Below are 22,545 nucleotides of genomic sequence, written 5' to 3'. Positions count from 1 at the left end.
TATCTGGAGTATTGATTCAAATGACAAAGAGCTTTGCGAGTGTAATTACCCCCTGGTGGGCACTGATGAAGCACAGGGATTGGAGTCAGATAGCGTCACCAAAGGGGGTGCCTGACACACATCGTAGAAAGCAGCCGACAGTCCTTGTCTGAGTGCTAAACGCAGCTGGCAATATAAAGTATTTAATTTCAATTTCGCTAAAGTAAAACATTTGTGAGTTTTGGTTGCACTATAAAATGCAAGTAATAATAATTTACCATAACCTTTCAAGTAAGAATTACAGGAGCAGTTTGAGTTTGTCTCTTCAGTTTTTCCTGTTTTAACATTTTTTGCAAGTGTGCTTTCCTATATCAAGCACATTCAGCTCCAGAGAGGTTTAATTATCAAAGGATCAATTCTTTACTCATTAAAAGTTTGGTTTCAGTGAAGTTTGGGTCATTTTTACCCTTTATTTTCTTTCTTCCCATAACATCAAACAATGTTATGATAGGGAAAATGGTTTAAAACATCTAGCTTACAATTGATGCAGTATGACGAAATAATATTTCTGTCCCATTTTGATAAAATGTTGCTGCAGTAACACATCCTAGAGTTTTTAGCTGTACTGTAAAACCTCAAATAACAATATAAACACTGTCTGAAAAACAAAAGCAGTAAAGCGGTTGTAACAGGAATGATGAAAAATCAATACCCAGATGAGTGAAACCCAATAAGTCACAATAAAAAAACAAAAAGGAAGATTTTAAAAAGATATTTTTACAGACATTTGAAGAAAATCAACAATTTTTAACAACATAAAGGCTCATTTGGGCAACATTTCTGCTGTAATTTGCAAACAAATCAAAAGTTTTAAAAGTGATCGGAAAAATCTGAAAATCAATTATGAAACATACAGAAAGCCACTGCAGAGAACTGTGATTGGAATGATTCGACACTAAAACCAGCAAGAAGCTTTACTGCTGCATTTCAAACTGTTTAAAGACGACAAACCAAAAGGAGAAGAAAAAGTATGAACAAGGTCAACGTTAACACTTTCGTAGCATGTACTTTTAAAATAACAGTTCAATATCTGCGGTTCACTGATAAGTTTTGTTGTGTAAATTAGTGCTCACTGTTAAAAATCATGTCCACTCAGAGTTATCTGTATTTTAAACTTCCTGGTGATCACCTCATCACTCCTGCTAATGTGCCCTAACCAACTGAAACCCCCCCTCACACCTACAGAAAGAGGCCGCTCCCGCTTGAAGTTTCATGACACAATGAGGGTGATCAGTCTGAACAACTCTGTATTGATATGGAGCAAAAACTGCTGCGGGACAGAGACAGCCTCAACCACCCAAATACAATACAATCAGAAGTGGGCTTTCACCATTAGTACTCTGTGACAATACAACGTGTCAATTATTTGACACCTGCATGGCTTTTCAGTCTGTCACCAAGCACATCTGTTTTTTATTAAGAGGATTAAGGATTAAGAGGTCCCAGCATTCCCTGCCTGGATATTAGCAGAGAAGTGGGTACAAAAAATAATAAAAAAATAAAAAAGAAAATAAAGTGGTATGCTGCAGATGACCTCTCAACAGGAAATATGGGGTTTGTTTTTGACGTGTTAAAATTGACCTTTTCACCTTTTATATTAAGGGGAAAACCTTGAGAATATTGGCCAAATTACCAGATTTAATTTTAAATAAAAAACGGAGCAATTTTATCTTTCACCACTGACTGAAAACACTGTAATGGAACCTGATCTACATCATTTAATGGTTCAATTTGGGATTTTTTTATAAAAACCTTTTTTTGTATCAATGTGCTCCAAAATAGTGGTGTGCAATAAAATTGTTATGTGACCCCTTAAAACACATGTACTCACACACACACACACACACACACACACACACACACACACACACACACACACACACACACAACACACACATCACACACTACATAGTAATAGTAAGGGTGGGCTGTGGCTACAATGTAGCTTGCCATCACCCGTGGTGTGAATGTGTGTGTGAATGGGTGGATGACTGGATATGTAAAGCGCTTTGGGGTCCTTAGGGACTAGTAAAGCGCTATATAAATACAGGCCATATATATATATATATATATATGTAACCTAACCCAGGTAGAGTTAGGTTAACAGAAATACACCGCCCATCTGTGAACTAAGATGTAGGTCTATTAGGGGATGGGTGTTCATACTGGAGTGCAAAATTAAAACCAATGGAAGATGGGCAAGAAAAGTTCAAAGCCATCAGATGCTCAGTTTAGAGAAAAGAAGAGGAGGAGAAACGAGCAAAAGATACAGGAAAGCAGATGTGTCATTGGATAATGGCAGGTCATCCTGAAACAATCAGAATCAGAATACTTTATTAATCCCTAAGGAAATTATGTGGGTTACAGTTGCTCCAAGAAGAAATGGTAAAAAAAAAAATAGTAACAGTAACAGACTAAACTCCAAACAATACATTATCTTACAGATTTTACACATTTAAGAAATAGCACTAATATATACAGATCACTCAGTTCTAAATATCAAGGATTAACAAAGGTGATTATAAATAAATATCAAGAAAATTGACAAGAATATTCCAGAGTAGAAAAGAGCGCGTGTAAAAAGGGTGTAACTATTGCAGTGTTTACAGTGTGTTAGATGGAGGAGTTATACAGAGAGATGGCCACAGGCAGGAATGATTTCCTGTGTCAGTCAGTGGTGCTTTTTGGTAATCTCAGTCTCTCACTGAACGTACTTCTGTGACTAGCCAGCATGTCATGTCATGGAGTGGGTGGGAGGTATTATCCAACATTGTCTTTATCTTGGACAACATCTGCCTCTCAGACACCACCCTAACAGAGTCCAGCTCCATCCCCACAACATTACTGGCCTTGTGGATCCATTTATTTAGTCTGTTGGCATCTGTGACCCTCGACCTGCTGCCCCAGCATGCAACAGCATAGAAGATAGCACTGACCACAACAGAGATACAACACGATAACATCAATTAGTAGGGATAGTGAAGTGTCACTTGGCTATGATTTTAAAAAGTAGACACTGATGTAGCATACTGAATCTTCTCTGGTGAAATTCAGTATGGTTCCGACAACAGTTTTATGTCAATGTACAATCTTTAATATGTTTTATGTGTGTGTGTGCTGTGTTGGGAAAACTTTGATTAAATTGAGGAGGACTGATATGATATCGTTTAGCTTTTGAGCACCTATTCAGGAGAAGTTTCACTCATCATCCACTAAAGGGTAGTTAATCATATTAATCAAGGAAGATGATCAACCTCTTTGGTCATTTGGCTTGATCATGTCAAGTGTTAATTAAGTCAGGTGATTAACTAGATTGTTATTCCTCCTACAGCATCATCTCATATACACAGATTTTTGTACTGCAGAAGTCTTTAGTGCTGAAGGGAAAATCCTGGAAAAAAAAAATCTGGGACAGCATGGCTGTCGGGACGAGTTTAGCGTTAGCATAGAACTTTCTAACATAGCACTATTTGGTTATGGACAGATAGGCTAAGACTGTGATGTTAGAGGCTGACCAAACAGGCATATGAGGGAAAATGGAAGGGAACGTAGCTCTCTAAGTGACCGTGGCTAATCATATAACTGGCCACCATTTATTGCCCAGCGTTAGCATGCTTTCAAAAGCAAGTAAAACCCCAGACACACAAGCCTAGAGACTTGTTTATGACAAGTTTCAGTTGAAGATTCTTACTGAGAACTTTAATATTAAGACTTCCTACTTCAGCTATTTGTTGCAACTTGTCTTCTCCTCTTATGTGCCAGATGGTGGAGTTAAACTTCTCACCCATGGGGGCGGGCCTAAGTGCCTAAATGCACTGGTTATGCGAAATCACTGATAATAGCAAGTTTATTAATGCAGCACTTTTAAATTTTTGATTTAGACTGTGTTTCACATTGTTATTAGATTCCATTCATACTTGACGTTTACAGCTAGGGGGCGGGGTTTGGGAAGGGGCTTGTGGTAAGGTAGCACCATGAGTAAAGGTATGTGCACTTTTAGTCAGTACCTAGGAAGAAAAGTGGGCGTATACTGATGCAGGACAAGGAGATTCACCTCTTGGGCTGTGCGGTGTATGGAGCACAGAGGCTGTAGCTAGCTTACCGGAGATTTCGCTTTTGGCTATTACAGCGTAATAACAAGAGAGATCGTAAGAGACTTTAAGTTACGTTTTGAGACCCCTCTGCGCTTTGGAGACCTCTGCTGTACCGTCGCTCGAGGCGCGCTGACGTCGCCGCCCGGCGTGACGTGTGTTCCTGTGACGCGCAGAAATTTTAAACTCTCGTCCTTCTCAGTGATGGCGGCTTCGTTTCGCTCTCTCCCCGCAAGCAGTAACAACAAATGGTACTTCACCCGGCAGCAGATCGACAACAGCCCATCTCGGCGAGCTGGACTTGATCCCGACAAGGAGCTCTCATACAGACAACAGGCGGCGAACCTCCTCCAGGACATGGGACAGCGGCTCAATGTGTATCCTTTTGTCGTGAGCTCTTGTTAGCGCTCTAACTTTAGCTTCTCTCCCGAGCCGGCTCGGAGAAGGAGTGTGGCTGGTGTTTGTTAGTTTGTTGTTGTCTTTTGTTCGACGGTTTCACGTTTGTTTTTGTCTTCCACGTCTGTTTAACGCTGTGGAATTTGGTTTTACAAGGTGTACGTGAGCTTACAAGCGTTACGTGATAGCGGCGTAGTGGGCTAACCCTTGGGCCGCAGAGGCCTGTGTAGTCGGCGGCCTCCAGGACGTTAGCATGTTAGCGTTAGCTTCACCACTGGTAAATATCAACGAATAAACGCAAATTAGAAGGACAGTGGGCCACCTTTAGACATATAGTAATGTAGAATGTTTCAGAAAAAGTGTTTTAGATGTGTTAGTTTTAGAAAACATCGCTTTGTGTGTTATCAAGAGTCTTATCCCAGCTAGCCTGTGGCTAAAGTGTTGTTTAACTTTGTTATTCTGTGGCTGCTACGATAACAGGCTTATCAACATTAACTTTTATACCTAATTAGCAATATTAAACCTATAGTTATCCTTATAATTATTTTCTAATTATTTTATTTCACACGTATACCGACGATTCCAGCCCATTTTCAAAGTATGCAGTCATTACAGATGTTATGTAATTTGCTCCCACTGTTTACCTTTTTTCCTTAACTGCCATGTATCAGCTCTCAACTTACAATTAATACAGCCATTGTGTACATGCATCGCTTCTACATGATCCAGTCCTTCACCAGATTTCACAGAAATGTAAGTAATGCTTTTCTTGCTTGAATCATGGAAATGATTGTACTTAATGTGAATCATCTTTTTAAATCTCCACTGACCCTTTCCAGGTCATCGCACCCGCTGCTCTGTTCCTGGCAGCAAAGGTAGAGGAGCAGCCTCGAAAGCTGGAGCATGTCATCAAGGTGGCCCATGCCTGCCTCAATCCTCAGGACCCTTCACCAGATATTCGCAGTGATGTAAGTATTGTACTGCAATTGTCCGAGGGAGGTTTTTTTTGAAGCAGAAAAAAAAATTCTTACAATAAGGCAAATGGCAATCTTCTTGCATGTAATCTGAGAACATTTACTCTGTCACGTATTTGTTCTGAGCTGTTAAGGCTGCTTGATTACATGGGTTGAGAGAGTAAAAGGCAAAATACATCTTAGCCTGTGTAGGTTTTGAGTCATGCAGGCAATGTGATGTCTAGCAGTTGTAAAACTCGAGCATCTGTACTTGCTATGTAGCTTTCACTTTTCATCACTTATATCTGAGGCTTCTTCAACAAACATGTATGCCAGAAAGCCTTTCAGACAAATGGTCAGAAATTCTCGGCCGCATAACGTGTACAGTTGCTCTTGTTTTTCAACAATTGGCGGCCTCCCAGTGAGTAACGTGCCTGTCCTCTCAACCTCAGGCCTACCTGCAACAAGCCCAAGACCTGGTCATTCTTGAGAGCATAATTCTCCAGACCTTGGGTAAGTTTGGAAGGAAGAACTGGGTCCCTTGAATCCCCCCCCCAGAGAACAAGAATAGTTAACATGTTTTACTTCAATTCACAGTTTGCAGTAAGCAGCACTGGAAGTGATATTTATGCTTCAAAACTGAATCACCCACTTTTACATTTCCTGTTTCAGCTTTTTCATTTTTATCAGCCCTAACTTTTGACATTTTACCTTTTTCACCTGTGTGTTTTTAAGACATTTAAAGAGGGAGCCTCAAAACAACTTTTTTCCCCTTCTTACATGCCATTAATTTTTTTTTTCATATTCAGGTGTTGACATTTTCATGTTGTCCAGGATGTTTTCCCATGAAAAGTGACACTCCACTCAACTCTGACTCCCCACCACTTGATTTTTAACACAATGCAAATTTTCTGGTTTTCAGCGGCTTTGTTAATGTTATCTTTGCCAGTGGGAAGTGGATTTGTATTCCATATGGATTATAAGTATAAATAGATTTTGCATTTCTTTTATTAATGTCTACCTACATTTTCTTCTCTTTCTATTACAGCTTTTGAAATCACCATCGATCATCCTCATACACATGTTGTCAAATGCACTCAGCTTGTCAGGGGTGAGCATCATTTTTATGGTTTTGCTCAATTTTATCTTCAAGTTTTTGCTGTGTCTATAAATTTTTTCTCTCTTTGTTCTGCTGTTGTTCCAGCAAGCAAGGATTTGGCCCAAACATCATACTTTATGGCCACCAACAGGTATGCTCAGAGTTCACCCATAGTTCTCTCTCTCTGTCACTCTCACACATGCACACACACACACACACACACAGGGTTGTGTCTTTCTTATGTGAATGCTAGGTATTCACCGAAGTTTGTGTGTGGTTTGTTAAAGCTCAATACACTGATTTTCTGTTTTCTCTTTCCCTGTTTGCTTTTTTTCTTGGACGTATCATGCCATATAGCCTGCACTTGACAACGTTCTGCCTGCAGTATAGTCCGCCTGTTGTAGCCTGTGTGTGCATCCACCTCGCCTGCAAATGGTCCAACTGGGAGATCCCCGTGTCTACAGATGGCAAACACTGGTGGGAGTATGTTGACCCTACAGTTACCCTCGAGCTGCTGGACGGTATGTGCAATAAATGCTCTTTAAGAAAAAAATGTTTAGATAATAAAAGGGCTGATTTGACTCTTTTTCCTCTTCCAGAGCTTACACACGAGTTCCTGCAAATCCTGGAGAAAACACCCAGTCGACTGAAGCGAATTCGCAACTGGAAGGTACAACGCAAATTTAACTTCTCCTTTTTGTTATTAAAAATTCCCGATTCAATGTGGACATTGACTTACTTTTTTCTTCTTCCAGGCTGGCGGACAGACACCAAAAGCCAAGCCAAAAGTCCAGGAGGAGGGTGACCAGAGGGACACCATGATCAGCATGATTTCCATGGCTTCATCAGAGAGTACTGTGGCAGGCCTGATGAGCCTCTCTGCTCCACCTTCTGCCTCCTCTTCCTCATCAGTGGGCGACAAGGACACAAATGCTTCTGGCAGTGCTCAGACTTGGAGTGGTAAAGGTCAAGGTGGATCTGAGCAGCAGTCACAGCAACCACAGCAGCAGCCTAACCATGAGGTCCACGCCCCAGCTAAGGTGTCGCTGAGTGAGTACCGTGCCAAGAATGCTGACGTCCTGGCTGCCCAAAAGAGAAAGTTGGAGAACATGGAGGCCAGCGTAAAGAGAGATTATGCCAATGCAGCTCAGGCCCTCATTGGCCAGCAACAGAGGAAGGAGAAGCAGCAGCATCACCATCATCCACCCAGCGCTTCCTCTGACATGTCCAACCCATCACCCATTATTCTTAAAATCCCCTTGGAGAAGGAGAGGCATGACTCTCTAAAAATGCGCTTCCCAGTTGCTGGAGGATCAGGAGGAAGCAGTGGACACAGCAGCAGTGGTCGAGGCCAGGATCCAGACATCAAAGTCAAAATCCGAGTGCCTGACAAGCAGAGGGGGACTTCAGGAGAGGATGGCAAAAGCAGGGACAAGCACAGGGAGCGTTCTAACCACCACCACCATTATCATCACTCTCACCACCACCATTCCTCTTCCAGTAGTGCCTCACTTTCTTCTTCACACAAACATTCATCTAGTTCCAGCGGCACGCTGGGAAGCAGCAAAAAAGTACCAAGTGACTCCTCTAGAACAAGCTCCTCATCCTCGTCCTCATCCTCGTCTGCCTCACGCAAGAGGACACACTCCCAGGATCCTTCAGCAGGATCTCACCCACCCTCCAAAGTGAGCAAGTCTAGGAATCCCTACCAGTTACCTCCCCTGTCTTCCTCCTCCGGACAAATTTTGGGGCACGGTTCTGACATTCTTCCATCTCTGGGACTCCCCCACCACCAAGGAAGCTATTCGCATTCCAAAAGCGACAAAACTGACACTAATGGTCACAGTTCAGCTGGCGGAGCCCAGTCCAACGAGTACCAGGACACTTTTGAGATGCTAAACTCACTGCTGAGTGCACAGGGTGTGCAGCCGTCCCAGCAGTCTATGTTTGACTACAGATCTCAGTATGGTGATTATCGGTACTCGAGCAGCTCCAGAGGAAACAACCCTAGGCCCCCTCCCCTGCCCACGGAGCCGCCTCCCCCACTGCCGCCTTTGCCCAAATAAGTTTCTAATCAGGAAACCACATTATGTACATTTTACTTGACATCTTGATCATCTTGTTACATAAAGTGTTGTATGATATTTTCCAGCCACCCAACATTTTATAGTCTTCAGTGTGACAGCAGAGAAATGTACTGGGGGTAACAAAGGATTTTATGGCGTACTCGTGGGGCAATAATGGGACTTGCAAAATGTGAGACAAGAAGAATCATGGGAAAGTGTAGATAGTGTTTTGTTTTTTCTTTTTGAAAAATTCAAATGATATGTGACAAGAAGACGGGAATTAGAGGATGTCAATGTGTTTGGAAAAATTTCCATGACATACCTGGTTGGTCTTCTTACTGATTCTTTTTATAATGTTTTTATAGGGTGTTATTTATTGATCAAATGATTTTAAAAAAGAAAAAAGGTCCCCTTTTTCTACCTTTTTTTAGGGTTAAACCTCTGTTCTTTTGGAACAGATGGTCATTTCTTTAAGACTGTACAGCCTAGTTAGAGTGCATGTCTCCAAAGCCATCTTTTCGATATATTTTTTACTTTATTTTATTTTTCCCATTTTTATTTTTTCTGTGAGCCATAAAAATGGCTTCATCCCTTATGTATATGTTATATTTGCTGTGCTATTTGGTGATTTGAGGAAAAAATGTAAAAAAATGTTTAAAACAAACATTGGAACCTTTATATTTGCAAATTTGCAAAAAAAAAAAAAAGGATGTAAATTAGGAAAAGCTTGTACTTTTCACTTTAAGTTTTTAAGTCTTGCAGTCATTGTTTTAAATGGTTGTAAAATATTCATATTTGGTTCTTGAATGGATACACTAAGTTCATAGCAAGAACATTCATCTGTTCACAAACGGTTGAAACATCTGTGCGCTTTGGTCACAATGAAGGAAATTCAACAAAAAAGAGCATCTATCTAGACTATTTCTCTTTCCTTATTGTTTTTCCTCAGGAGTTCATTTTTTTTGGGGTGATCACAGGTAAATGCAAAGACAAAGAAATAAGCATCATATATGGAAATGTATAATTTTCAGAAGACAAGAAATTATGTCAGGAAAAACTTTTTCCCAGATTTGCTAGACCCTAATAAGCACAGTATACAGAGTTTTAACACAGTATAAAAGTTAATAGCTCATCTGTTTTTATCTAATTGTGGGGATGTTTTAAAAGTGTAAACCCTAGTGTAGCTGTCACTTCACTCTGGTCTGATTTAATCATGTTAAACTTGTCTTTCGAGTGCATTCCTCTAAACTAAATTGGTGGATATTTAACTTTGGTTTGTTTTATTATCTGCCCACATGCCATCATTCATCATAAAAACATGTTTGCATGTTTTCTGTGGTTGTACAGAATCATATGTGACCAGCAGGTTATTTATATACCTCCACTTCTTGAGCATGAAGGCCAATACCCAGATTTTGTTGGTAAGATAAGCAGGTTATTGCCTATTCATAAAACTTAATTGTTTAGGATTAGTGCTCTTATTTTACAGTAATGTAGCACAGCAAATCAGCCGTCCAGCTGTATATTTTACCCCCTTCATATATTTGAAAATGTGCTTGAAAAGAGAAGCTTCTTGCTCATGCAGCAGAGGTTTTATTATTCTTGGTTGTAACAGGGAAACAGTAAATGCACTGAATATTTATCTCGGTAGGTTTTCCTACAATGCAATTGACAAAGTGTTACGTGTATAATGGTTAGACTAATAGATTTTCTGGTGTGAAATTGCCACTGTTTTTGAAACATTTTGTTTAATCTGGGCAAAGCTTCCATTTTAAGTATTATCATTTTGTTGTGAACAAGCCACAAAAAGGACACATTTCATATTAAAACCCATATGTAAGAAAAAATGGACGACACTCATGCAACCTAACAATGCAAAAATCATATAGCTACAATAAATTTCATGTGTTTTCATGTCTTGGTGTTTTCAGTGACACTCAGGTCTGAAAAAGAAAAAGTTTTGAGATTTTTTTTTTTCCCGTTTAAAATATGTGAACACTGTTCTTTTTTTGATATAATGTGGTTGCTTTATTCTCAAAGTCAATAAAAAATATTTTAAGAAAGTGCTGCTTTTTGGCTCATCGATAACATTGCATTTTATAGGTGAACATCAAACTCTACAAATAATGTTAATGTTAATCTATGCCAGGGGTGTCAAATGTGGTCTAGGAGCTTGATCTGCCCTGAAAGAAGATCCAGTTTTACCCATTATATTTTGCAAAAAAATTATGTTTGAGGGGTAATACAGGCATTGTAGAGCAACTGATGGAATTGCACTTACTCTACTTGATATATCATCATTTTGTAAATGCATGGTGTGTCAAAGTTTTACATTTGAATGTTTTCAAAATATACTGTTCTTTTCTTCTATTTTTAAAAGATGGGGGGTATTATCCAGTGGTATTGTAAGTGTAGCCCTCTTGAGGTCAAGTTGTGTTCTAAAGAGTTCGAGGCCCTGGTCTATGATAAAAGTGTAAATACATTGGGTGGATGCCACTTTGAATGGCAACTGGATTGGCCAATGGGCTACCTCACTCCGGCGCTCTGGCTAATCGGATCTCTAGGTGGGCGGGGTTACTTATTGTAAGCGGCGGCTGTGGCAGTTAACAGGGAATGCAGGAAAATCGACGTAACAGTGTTCTTCGGGAGCTCACGCTAGCTCGGATGTCCGAGACAAAGGTAGGGGGCCTCAAATAGAAATTAGCGATATGTTCATATTCTGGCATACAATCACGTTGGCGTTATGGAGGGATACGGCAATTTTGTGGCACCGACTTGCTATCTTCGCTGCAAAATGAGAAAATTAGCATTTAGCTGCCGTTAGCAGCGATTGATCAAAGATGGCGACTGCCGTCTTAACTGTTAAAGTGACGCAGTAAGGAGAGGCGGGCTGAAGCTCGGTGTGGCGCCCGGTTAGAGTTTATCCATTAACGCAGAGAGGAGTTTGTCTCCTCGATTTATATCTGAATTAAAAGAAAATGCCATTCTCTCTTACATTAATGCGGCCTTTATTACTCTTTGTTACTTATTACAATTGCCTTTAGGTTGTATGCGTAACATTTATAAGCTTTTACTGATGTTAATAACGACCATCTGACATCGCCCGTCAGTAAACCAATAACATGAAAACATTGTTTTAGGTTTATACAGCTTTATTTAGATTTAAGTACTCATAGTGATTTGGTCTATGACACCTTATGTGCATATTTTCAATATACTTTTTTTTCTGTTTTGGTTATATTTGGGATCAAAAGGCGAAAAACCACGAGTATCTATCCTGCCCATTTAAGTACAGTGTAATTGTTCAGAAAACCATTTTAAACCTTTCTGACACGGTATGTTATCCTGCTGGAAGCCGCCATCAGAAGATGAGTGTTCTGGTCATAAAGGGTTGAACATTGTCAGAATCGGGTATGCTGTGGGATTTTAACAAAGTGTGGGTAGAACGACCATTACACCGACACCACCAGCCTGAACTGGTCATACAACATAGGATGGAGCTTCATGTTGTTTACATCAGATCCTGGCCTTTCAGTATATATTAAATTGACCAGACATTGCTTTTCCAATCCCTTCCTGCTCGCTTTAGCTTACAGGAGTATCATCGTCCAGTCTTCTGCTACTATAGCCGATCTGGTTTAAGATTTGACGTGCTGTGGTCTTCTGCATACCTTGATTAAACAAGCGGTTATCTGAGTTTCTGTTGCCTTCCTATCGGCTCAGTGCAGTCTAGCCTCTTCTAATTTCTTTCTATTGACATGTTGCTGCTCACTAGACGTTTTCTCTTTTTCATACTGTTCTCTATAAACCCTAGAGTTGGATCTGTGTGACCCATCTTTGATCTCTAGATCAGCAGTTTCTGAAATACCAGCCTGTTGGTTACCAAAGTTAGTAGTTTGAATAAAAATACATTAAAGAAGCCAACATTATTCCAACATTCAAACAAATGTTTTTATAGGAATTCTTGCTGTTATTCATGCATGCAGCCATACAAACATTTGGTGTGAACAGGAAAAATGTATTTATTTATTTTTGTTATTACATTTACATGCAGGCTTGAAATGAACAGGATACGGATTCATGTTTTGCCCTCAAGTCGGAACCGGGTGACCCAGACACCCCGACCTCAGGAGCCACAGGCCTGCTCCTTCACCCAGCGGCCCTGCTCTCAGCCACGACTTGAAGGCTTGGAATTCTGCATCAAACACATCTTGGAGGACAAGAATGCGCCTTACAAACAGTGCAGCTACGTCTCTGCCAAGAACGGGAAGCGGTGTCCCAATGCCGCACCAAAGGCAGAGAGGAAAGACGGGTGGGTGGAAGGTCTAAATCAGCCATTAACAATCGATAAAAACAAATTAAATCTCATCATTATCTGCTGTGAATCTCATTAATGGGAACTTAATCCCAAGAGAAGGGGGAATGTAAATAAACTCATCAGTACCATGCAGCCTCCTAATTTCAATTTGAATGTCTGTTCTGTAGAGTGACCTTCTGTGCGGAGCACGCTCGCAGGAATGCCATGGCTCTTCGAGCTCAAATGAGAAAGGCGTCTTCTGGTCCGTCACCGGAGGCCCTGCTGTCTCAACTTAGTGGGTACAGCCGAGCAGAGTCACACAGCCTTGATGGAGGACGCTCTGAAGCCAGCCGCATTCTAGGTAATGGCCACTTTTTGACTTGGAAATAGTAATTTGGGTGCATGTGGGTTAAGCTGATGTAGTTGTACAGACTGTTTGTTGTTTTATTAGTTTTATTTGTTGGGTTATTTGGTACACTTGTGAAAAGATTAAAAAGTTTATAGCTTTCATTCATTAGTTGTAGAGCAGGGCGATTTGACCAAAAATACGGAGCATTACGGCTGCCTTCGATAGCCGTAATGCTCCGACAATCCATCAAGCGGTGCGGCTTCCTAGCCTAGCAAAGTCATACTAAAACATTTGACAGATTTCCAAGCGCCGTGTACATAAAATCGTTTCGAGGTCAGTAAACACAACCCGAATTCATACATAAGGCACACGGGATTGTAAGGGCACTGTTGATTTTCAGAAAAATCAAAGGATTGATTTTAAGTGTGCCGTATTTTCCAAAAAACACGGTAATAACGACGGCCCGCTAGCATGCTCTACCAAAAGTCAGATAAAAATACCATTAATTCCTCCCTCTTCCTAGATGAGGACAGTCTGAGTGAGGAAGAGCAGGGGCCGTTGGTATTGGACCAGACGTGGAGAGGAGATCCGGACAGCGAGGCTGACAGCATCGATAGTGATCACGAGGATCCTCTGAAGTAAGCTCTTAAGATTTTCTTCTCAACCCACATTGTGTAGTTATGTAGTTTGAATAAGAATCTGTAGTTCAAGATAGAAGGCTTAGGCCATGTCCAGACTTGAAAATGCATCTTTTTCCCCCCCTTTTGGCCTTCCGTCCACACTGACGGCGTTTTTGGTTTGAAAACACTCTCCAAAGTGGATAAACTTGAAAACGCTGCATGTGCCTCGCTGTGTGGACAGCGAAAAAGGAGGATTTCGAAAACAAGGATGCATTTTAGTCATATGATGCAGTCACGTGACCAGTTCAACTAAGATGGCGGCGACATTGTGCAGCAGTTGTTTTGTTAGCTCTCAATTTTGACAGCCCTATTAAAGATTAATATCAGTCTGTACATGCTCCAGATAAAACTCGACACCTTTCCTCAACATTTTGCTGCGACTTTTCAAAGAGCCGGAAAATAAATAAATGGCAGACGGAAGTGAAGCAGTTCAATCGTCTTACCGTATTTTCACGACTATAAGGCGCACATAAGTCTTAGATTTTCTTCAAAATGTGCGGCGCGCCCTATAGTGCAGTGCGCCCTGTGTGTGTTGTTGTTGTTGTTGTAAGGGGGACGTAGTAGAGAACACCATGAGAACGCTAAAGGGGGAAGTGTGGGCGTTGATTGTATATAAAAGAACGGGTATGTGCGTTATGCAGAACATTGTTGTTTTAACAACCCTGAAAATGGCAAAGAGACATGCTTCTGAAGCACAGTTTAAACTGAAGGCCATCAGCTACGCAGAGGAACATGGAAATCGAGCAGCCGCGAGAGAATTTAAAATTAATGAATCGATGCTTCGCAAGTGGAGGAAGCTGGAAAACGAGCTCCGACAGGTCAAGAATGCGCAGCTGAGTTTCCGTGGACATAAGGCGAGTTGGAGGAAAGACTCGAGCAGTGGATCATCGAGCAAAGAACGAGTGGGAGAAGCGTTTCGACGGTCACCATTAGACTAAAAGCATTAACGCTAGCAGAAGAAATAAAAATTGAACATTTCCAAGGAGGTCCGTCTTGGTGCTTTCGTTTCATGAAACGGTGCCATTTTTCCATCCGGACCAGGACTACGGTAGCGCAGCAACTTCCAGCGGATTATAATGAAAAGCTGGCCATCTTCCGCTCCTACTGCAGCAAACGCATCGCCGACAAACACATCCAGCCCAGCCACATCACTAACATGGACGAGGTGCCGCTCACTTTCAAAATCCCTGTGAGTCACACTGTGGAGAAGAAGGGGACCAGCACGGTAGCGATACGCACAACGGGGTACGAAAAGTCTTCTTTTACTGTTGTGCTTGGCTGCCATGCTAATGGACAGAAACTGCCGCCTACGGTGATTTTTAAGAGAAAGACTTTGCCTAAAGAGAAGTTTCCAGCAGAAATCATCATTAAGGCAAATGAAAAGGGCTGGATGGATGAGGAAATGATGAAAGAGTGGCTGAGGGAGGTGTATGTAAGGAGTTTTTTCCACGCATCACCATCGCTGTTGATCTGTGACTCTATGCGTGCCCATCTCACAGCCGATGTGAAAAAACAAGTGAAGCAAATGAACTCTGAGCTTGCTGTCATTCCGGGAGGCCTGACAAAGGAACTCCAACCTTTGTCAGGAACTCCCACGCCGCTGCGAGCGGCGTGGGAGTGATGGATGACCGATGGAGACCACAGTTTCACTAAGAGTGGAAGGCAGCGCCGGGCGAGTTACGCCACAGTTTGCGAATGGATTGTAGATGCTTGGGCTAACATGTCTGCTGGCACTGTTGTTCGAGCTTTCGCAAAAGCCGGCATCATTTCCGAGGAGCCGCACGGCACGGAAAGTGACTGACAGTGAAGAAAGTGAACCTGGCATGTTTGATGGAGATTTAGTTCAATTCAGAAACAGAGGATGAGGACTTCGATGGGTTTGATTGATGACGATTACCGGTAAAATAAATGTGAATACCAAACTCAGTTTTGCTCCCGCTCTATTTTTAAATACGCACACTTGTATGCTTGTGTCAGTTGTTGTTGTAAGGCGGACGTAGTAGAGGACACCATGAGAACGTTAAAGGGGGAAGTGTGGGCGTAGATTGTATATAAAACCCGCGCCCTATAATCAGGTGCGCCTTATGTGTGTGTTAAATACAGTAATGGCACACATAACTGAGACTGCGCCTTTTAGTACGGTGCGTCTTATGGTCGTGAAAATACGGTATTTTTCACGCATGTGCAGTATAGGAACGTAGTGTTGTCAGTGTGGATGAAAACGGTGGTGTGGACGCGCAGCATTTTTAGACAAAAACGCGTTTTTCAATTTATGGGGATTAGTGTAGACGTAGCCTTAGCTCTTATCTGAATTAAAAAGCAGTTTCACTGGAATGTGAGCTACAGAGTTAAAAGTGTAATCACTTTAAGAAAATATGGAGTGCTTTGTAGCCTTTTATTTTAAAGATGTTCCCCAGGCTTCTGGTATTGGACATGCTTAAGAACAGGTTGTGGCAGCTCGAAGTAAAGCACGAGTTTAAGATTTCACTTCAGGCAATATGAAGTGAAGTAAAGCATACACAGCATAGACATATGCCATTTTGTAATGATCGAAAGCCTTGAATTGGTATCTTTTAAACTGGGGCGTCGAGCTCATTTTTGTTTACTTCAAAGCACAACTATGAACAAGGGTTGGTAACTGGCAATTATTGTGCAGCACATCAATTTCATGCTTTGTTTTCGAATTATAAGTCATCCCTGTCGAATTGAAATGAATAAATGTCTTGTGGGTTCGAAGTGTTGTTTGTTGAAAATTTTGAATTTTCTACAATTTTCACACACCTAGTAAGGGTCAAGTTCTGCCCCCCCGGCCAAATATTTGCCAACCCTATATAAATAATGATTAAATTAGTTGGTTTTCTTTGATATAACATAAAAATTCTGAACAGAGTTTGATTTGCTTTTGCTTTTTACATTCTTTTTGCTAAAAATGTTGACAGAAAATTTAAAAAAAAGTAAGTAGTTAATATGCAAACCTACAAAGGCTCGAATCGTGTTTATTGACAAGCTGTTAGTGATGACTCTGACTTTAATAACTTAATACCTGAGCTCATCATCCAGTGGCACAACATAATGTTGTATGTTGATTTAAGAATTACTTATCTTAGTCTTAAATTGTTAGATACTGAGTAGTTTAATGTTTTGAAACTCAATGGACGTTAGATTTTCAATGCTATGTGTTGGCAGACACGCAGGAGTGTACACTGCAGAAGAAGTGGCGCTAATCACTCGAGAAAAACTTATCAGACTCCAGTCCCTCTATATTGATCAGTTCAAACGCCTGCAGCACCTGCTGAAAGAGAAGAAGCGCAGATACCTGCACAACCGCAAAATGGAGCATGAAGCTATAGGTAATCATAGGACAAATTTATGCTTTTACTGCTCACTCTTAATTCTGAGTGACACAAACCTTTTAATGTTGATTACAGGTACCAGCCTCCTGACAGGGCCTGAAGGTCTTTCCATGAAGGAGAGGGAGAACCTGAAGAAGCTTAAAGCTCTGCGTCGATACCGCCGCCGGTACGGGGTGGAGGCCCTGCTGCACCGGCAGCTGAGGGAAAGGAGGCAGGCTGTGACAGAAGGAGGCCCTCAGGTGCTAACTTGAATTGATACTGAGTTTAAAGAAATCTGTACATTTTCTTTACTTATATTCTCTGGCAGTCGTGTCATAGAGGGATAATTAAAAAAACGTCAACTGTTTATGATTACGTTTCACTTCATTATCTAATGTTTGTTTGTTATTTCTGTTGTAGCCACACACAAGAACAGTGAGTGAAAAATGCATCTCCTTCATGGAGGGAACCCGATGTACCAATCCCTGCCTGCCTATGGCCCGACACTGTGTCTCACGTATCCTCTGATGGCTTTAATAGTGTGACTAAATAATCACTGAATGAAAGATGATGGGTGGAATACTCATCATAGTATCACGTATGATATGAATTTTTCAAAACCAGCTTAACAGCGGTGAACAGACTGTCCTCTATTGCCAATTGGTGGGTTTAAATGTAAAATATATAGTGTATTGAGAGGGGGACTGTACCAACTGTACACATTTTCCACTCACAATGAATCAAATGACCAATGTACATTAATATAAGATCATGTTAAATGATGCACAGCCAAATTTAACAGGGCAAACATTGTAACACACAATTTTATATGATTTGTGAAATAAGCTATTGCTATTGTTGTTATACTAGTAACTACTCAGATACAAAATTTAATGCCAAAGGGCATATTGGGTGATGCTAGCTAGTGTAATATTCTCTTAACAGCTGGGAGCGGCTTTGTGGCTTCATTCAAGAATGGTTACCAGAGATAAAGAGTTGAGTGCAGAGATGCTCCACAGTGAAAAGAGGAGCTGTGTTTGAAGACGTGTCATGAAATGAGACTCTCTTTGCTTAATTTCCGCTCGTATTGCTTCTGTGCTGGACATTAACACTAGGCTGATCTCATTCGGCTCCTCATAATGCACCAGGAAAGGTTTGATGAGACAAAGGTAAGCTGTTAGCTAACAGGTGTTAGCTTTGACTAAGTTTGAATGGAGTGTGTTTTAAAGCTCTGTTCTGTTGAATGAATGAGCCAGATGTAGACTGATCTGCTCTCTGCTGATTTCTACACTCTTCAGTTACGTTTCTCATTTCCGCCCTCCTCCCCTTGGCCCCAATCAAGACCAGCAGCTTGTAGTAGCTGTTCGTTTCAACGGGAGCCTAGATAAACAGCTTCCTGTGGTCTGTTGATTTGTTTCCCAGAAAACAAAGGAGCTAATCAATTCAGTTGGAAGGAACAAAATCTTTCTTAACCTACTTTGACTAGCATAACGTTTCATGTTTTTCAGTCTTGCATTTTAGTTCTCGCAGTGTGAGAATAACAAATTTTCCTTTATTGAATATTAAGAATTTTGTTCTTCCAATAGCCAGTTTAGTTTGATTGAACCCAGACATGAGAATTTTATCATTAACATGCTCTACAAAACCATAAAGGCATCACTTTAATGCAACAAGGACGTTTATCAAGCTTTCTAAATATTTCTAAGATATTTCTTGTTTGTTTGTTTTTTTTGTTTTTTAATCAGGCACAAGATTTGAGAAATCCAGATGAATACAAACCATGATTTTTGAAGGCAGTTGTCTCACTGTCATATACTTACAATGAAATGGTGTTAGAGAATGAAAATGGGCCGACTGTAGGTGCTGGATGCTGATGGGTGACATTTGAAAGCCAATTAGAAATCGGTGCAAGTGTTGGACAACAGAGGGCCTCCAGAGAAGCATCAGTGCAGCTTGCCATTAATTCTCCGCAACTCTTACCCTTTAATTAGTTTTTTGGTATTCTCTCTCTTTTCTTATCTTTTTTTTCTCTTTTTGATCATCAAATTTTCCTTGACAGCCACATGTTCAGATATCTACCAGGACAGCAACCAGATCCTTTTTAAAATGTGTCCAGGGTTAAAAGATGTTCCATGTGATCGTACTGTGCACATGGGTCAGTCAGACGACCCCCGCTGCCCGCTGCACCTCACCCTGCCTCCGCCCATGTACCAGCCCGAGCAGGAGGCTCCGCCACAGGAGGAGTTCACCCCTATGAGCAAAGACATGTACCTGAGTGCGGCAGAGCTTCAGCCCACAGAAAACCTCCCTCTCGAGTTCAGCGATGTACGTAGAAATGACAGTCACCTACCAACCTCTTCTCTCTAATACACATATCACGTTCCACATAATTCCTCTTGTGAAAGATGAGTATCAGTCTGAATGCGTTTTTCAACAAGCTGTTGTAAAGTTTCCACCACAGCAGGGGATAGTGTGCCAAGTCATGCTGCTGTAGTATGTTTTTGTTTTTTTTGTTCTGGAGTAGAGTATTTTTCGGTTTAATGAGGTTGCTGGTCTTCACACTTATTTTAAATGCATTACTGAGCAGAAAAGTACAAACAAGAAAAGCTACAGAAAGTTACAAATTGCAGCAGACGAAAGGCTTTTACTTGAGCAAGTTATTTTTTTACAACTGAAGTTACCCAGTTATGTTTTCTTTATCATCTCTGTGTGGTGACACCTGTACTCTTCTCTGAGTGCTGACTGATCTTTCAGGGGAATGTTGCAGGGTTTGGTAACACCATAATGGCAAGCGTAAACTGATGTAATTGTGTGACAGTGTCACTGATGACCTGCAAATTGACAAGTGTGATCACTCTAAAAAATTTAAATTTTGGCAAGAGGCAGGGTACATCCTGGACAGGTCACCAGTCTGTCACAGGGCTACCACAAAACCAAATGGTTGTCTGTACCTATGGGCAATTAAGAATCACCCCACTAACTGCATGTCTTTGGGCTGTGGGAGGAATCCAAAGGGAACACACGCAAACACGGGGAGAACATGCAAACTCCACACAGACACCTCCCTGGTCTGATATTGGAATTTAACTCAGGACAGAGTGCTAACCACTGTGTCACCGTGCGAGCCCACAAATTATCAATGGGACAATATCTGTTTAATAATTTTAAAAAAAGTTTAAAAAAAAAAAAGCTGAGTAAGTAAGTTGCTTTATGGTAGGAAACATTTTATGAGTTTTAACCCTTGGAAGAGCCTTAAAAATCCTAACACATTTTACCCTAATGACAAAAAAACTTCACCCCTCCAAAAAATACTGTAAAATTATTACATAGGAATATTTATTCCACTTTAATGACTATTATAAAACTACTTCAGTCTGAAATATGCATTTCAAATATTAATTATATTTAATTATATATTCTGGATTTTAACCCTTTTAAAGGAGAGGGAGTGTGGCTCAAGTGGGGCAGAGGTTGCAAGTGGACAGACTGTTGCATGTGCAGCAGGTTACAATGATTCAGTAAAGCAGCATCTTAAATGCTGGTACGGTTTGCCCAATCAGGTTTTTCCTCACTTTGAATGGGCCGTTTGTGGGTTATTACCAACATAGGCACTGTTTGTCTGCATATAAAGGGACATATAAGCTTCTATGTTATCCTTCTGTTAACAGATCCATTAATATTGATCTCAGGTTGAGTCAAATGAAACAAGTGGCTATGAAAGCAAGCTTAAAAAACAAATACACACGGGGGGATTTCTATAAATATACCATCAAAAATGCCTCCAATAGCAATTTTGAGCATCTCTGTTTTGCAGGACCTGGATGTGGAAGGGGACGGTATGCAGGGTCCTCCGTCCCCTCTGCAGTTTGACACAGCCCTGGCCCTGGAGGACCAAACCATCAGAGCCATAGCTGAGGCCCCGATGGACATCCTGACTGGCGAGGACCCAGACCAGGACCTTGACACCTCAGGGCAGGAACTCTCAGAGAGAGATGTGGACGCCATCATGAACAACCAGGTTAACTCTCAATCAGGGGTTTTGTCGTCGTGAATATCTTATTGTGGCAGGTAACATTGATGCACTCAATTCAAACTGTACTGTGTTGAAAACATTTTCAGGTTGATCACAGGAAAAAAGAATGAAACTCAAAAAAGGTTAGGGTTGATTTTAGTTTATTAATGAATTTATTTTTTTATTTATTTGTTCTCTATCTCAGACGTACCTTTTAGGAGCTTTTATTGAGGATGCAGTCTCCTTTATGAAATTAACCTGTTTTATGTCCATCGTCTTCATATGAGTGAACAGTGTTGAAGAAAAATAAATCATTTTTTGACATTAATTGACATGATTTGACTTAATTTATGAACACCTTTGAACAAATACAAAGGATACAAATAACAAATTACAGGTGTATTCTTTGGCATGTGTTGTGTCATAGCTGTATTTTCTTCAAAAGAGAGAGAGAGAGAGAAATTCACAAGTCTTAAAAAAATTAAAATATATCCATAAAATCTTGCCTCAGTTAAGAAAAAGAGGGGGGGGGCATTCACCACAAAAAATAAACTTCATATAAACAAACATGCAATAAACAGGCGTATTTGTGACTGCCCCCAAGTGGCTATAGACTGCTACAACATGTACATGTTGGTCTGCAAAGACCTTTAGACCTCTGCTGGTCACATTCAGTCTGTGAAGCTGTGGTTCACAAAGTGGCCCACAGACCATAACATTTACTTTACATACTAAGATGCAGCAGTCCAGGACAACACCAATAGCAAGTTTTTCAGTTTCAGTAGTACCCTCTAACATTTCCTGAGAGCAAATGTATTCAAGAATTATAGCTGCCATCTCACTAAAGAATAAACTATATAGAGGCAAAACAATTACAGTCCTTGGAACAGACTCATTACAGGCTTTACCTGCAGCTGGGTTTCTCCTGCTACAAAAAAGGCCTTTGTGCAGTCACTACATGCCTAAGCTCAACTTATCTGCATACGGTGGAGGCAATGAGATTTGTGCATTTTCCATCAACACAAATGCACTTTCAGCTGGACTAAATTAAATCCTCTTAACTAAAACCTTTTTTCTAACACTTAAATTTTAAAACACAAAATTTCAGACCTTACCTCGTGTCAGACTGCCTACTCAATCTGTCATAGACATGTTTGAAAATGAGAGCAGCATTTATAATATTTCCATATGCATCAGGTCAGGAATGTAACAGCCTCTCTGCAGGTTGTCC

The 22,545-nt window shown here is 40.8% G+C and overlaps 2 protein-coding genes and 1 non-coding gene across 4 annotated transcripts in view; all 3 read left to right on the top strand.

Moving 5' to 3' along the window:
- Positions 1 to 4,013: 4,013 nt before the first annotated feature.
- On the top strand, positions 4,014 to 10,707 carry ccnt1 (cyclin T1). Its single transcript, XM_040038000.1, has 10 exons — positions 4,014 to 4,058; positions 4,137 to 4,507; positions 5,198 to 5,279; positions 5,366 to 5,494; positions 5,932 to 5,992; positions 6,528 to 6,590; positions 6,684 to 6,729; positions 6,936 to 7,099; positions 7,178 to 7,248; positions 7,334 to 10,707. Exons 1-10 carry the CDS (start codon positions 4,014 to 4,016, stop codon positions 8,642 to 8,644), a joined length of 2,343 nt encoding a protein of 780 aa, XP_039893934.1. The 3' UTR covers positions 8,645 to 10,707.
- A 496-nt stretch (positions 10,708 to 11,203) lies between these two features.
- The window catches only part of kansl2 (KAT8 regulatory NSL complex subunit 2), a 28,495-nt gene continuing 17,153 nt past the window's right edge, over positions 11,204 to 22,545 (top strand). Inside the window, exons 1-9 of one of the 2 annotated variants that reach the window (XM_040038180.1) lie at positions 11,204 to 11,323; positions 12,699 to 12,956; positions 13,130 to 13,302; positions 13,814 to 13,928; positions 17,157 to 17,320; positions 17,399 to 17,562; positions 17,723 to 17,819; positions 19,374 to 19,627; positions 21,117 to 21,320. In XM_040038180.1, the coding sequence (XP_039894114.1) occupies positions 12,706 to 12,956; positions 13,130 to 13,302; positions 13,814 to 13,928; positions 17,157 to 17,320; positions 17,399 to 17,562; positions 17,723 to 17,819; positions 19,374 to 19,627; positions 21,117 to 21,320 (1,422 nt within the window). In that variant the 5' untranslated portion in view covers positions 11,204 to 11,323; positions 12,699 to 12,705. Of the gene's footprint in view, positions 11,324 to 12,698; positions 12,957 to 13,129; positions 13,303 to 13,813; positions 13,929 to 17,156; positions 17,321 to 17,398; positions 17,563 to 17,722; positions 17,820 to 19,373; positions 19,628 to 21,116; positions 21,371 to 22,545 lie in introns of both variants that reach the window. The other variant, XM_040038181.1, reaches the window with a different exon arrangement.
- LOC120737485 lies at positions 18,630 to 18,764 on the top strand. The gene has a single exon (XR_005696745.1). It is a non-coding gene; the product is annotated as a small nucleolar RNA SNORA2/SNORA34 family (small nucleolar RNA).

The sequence above is a fragment of the Simochromis diagramma genome, unplaced genomic scaffold (genome assembly GCF_900408965.1).
Source record: "Simochromis diagramma unplaced genomic scaffold, fSimDia1.1 OVJJ01000061.1, whole genome shotgun sequence".
In the NCBI taxonomy this organism is placed as follows: Eukaryota; Metazoa; Chordata; class Actinopteri; order Cichliformes; family Cichlidae; genus Simochromis; species Simochromis diagramma.
This window is presented reverse-complemented; position numbering and strand designations above follow the sequence as displayed.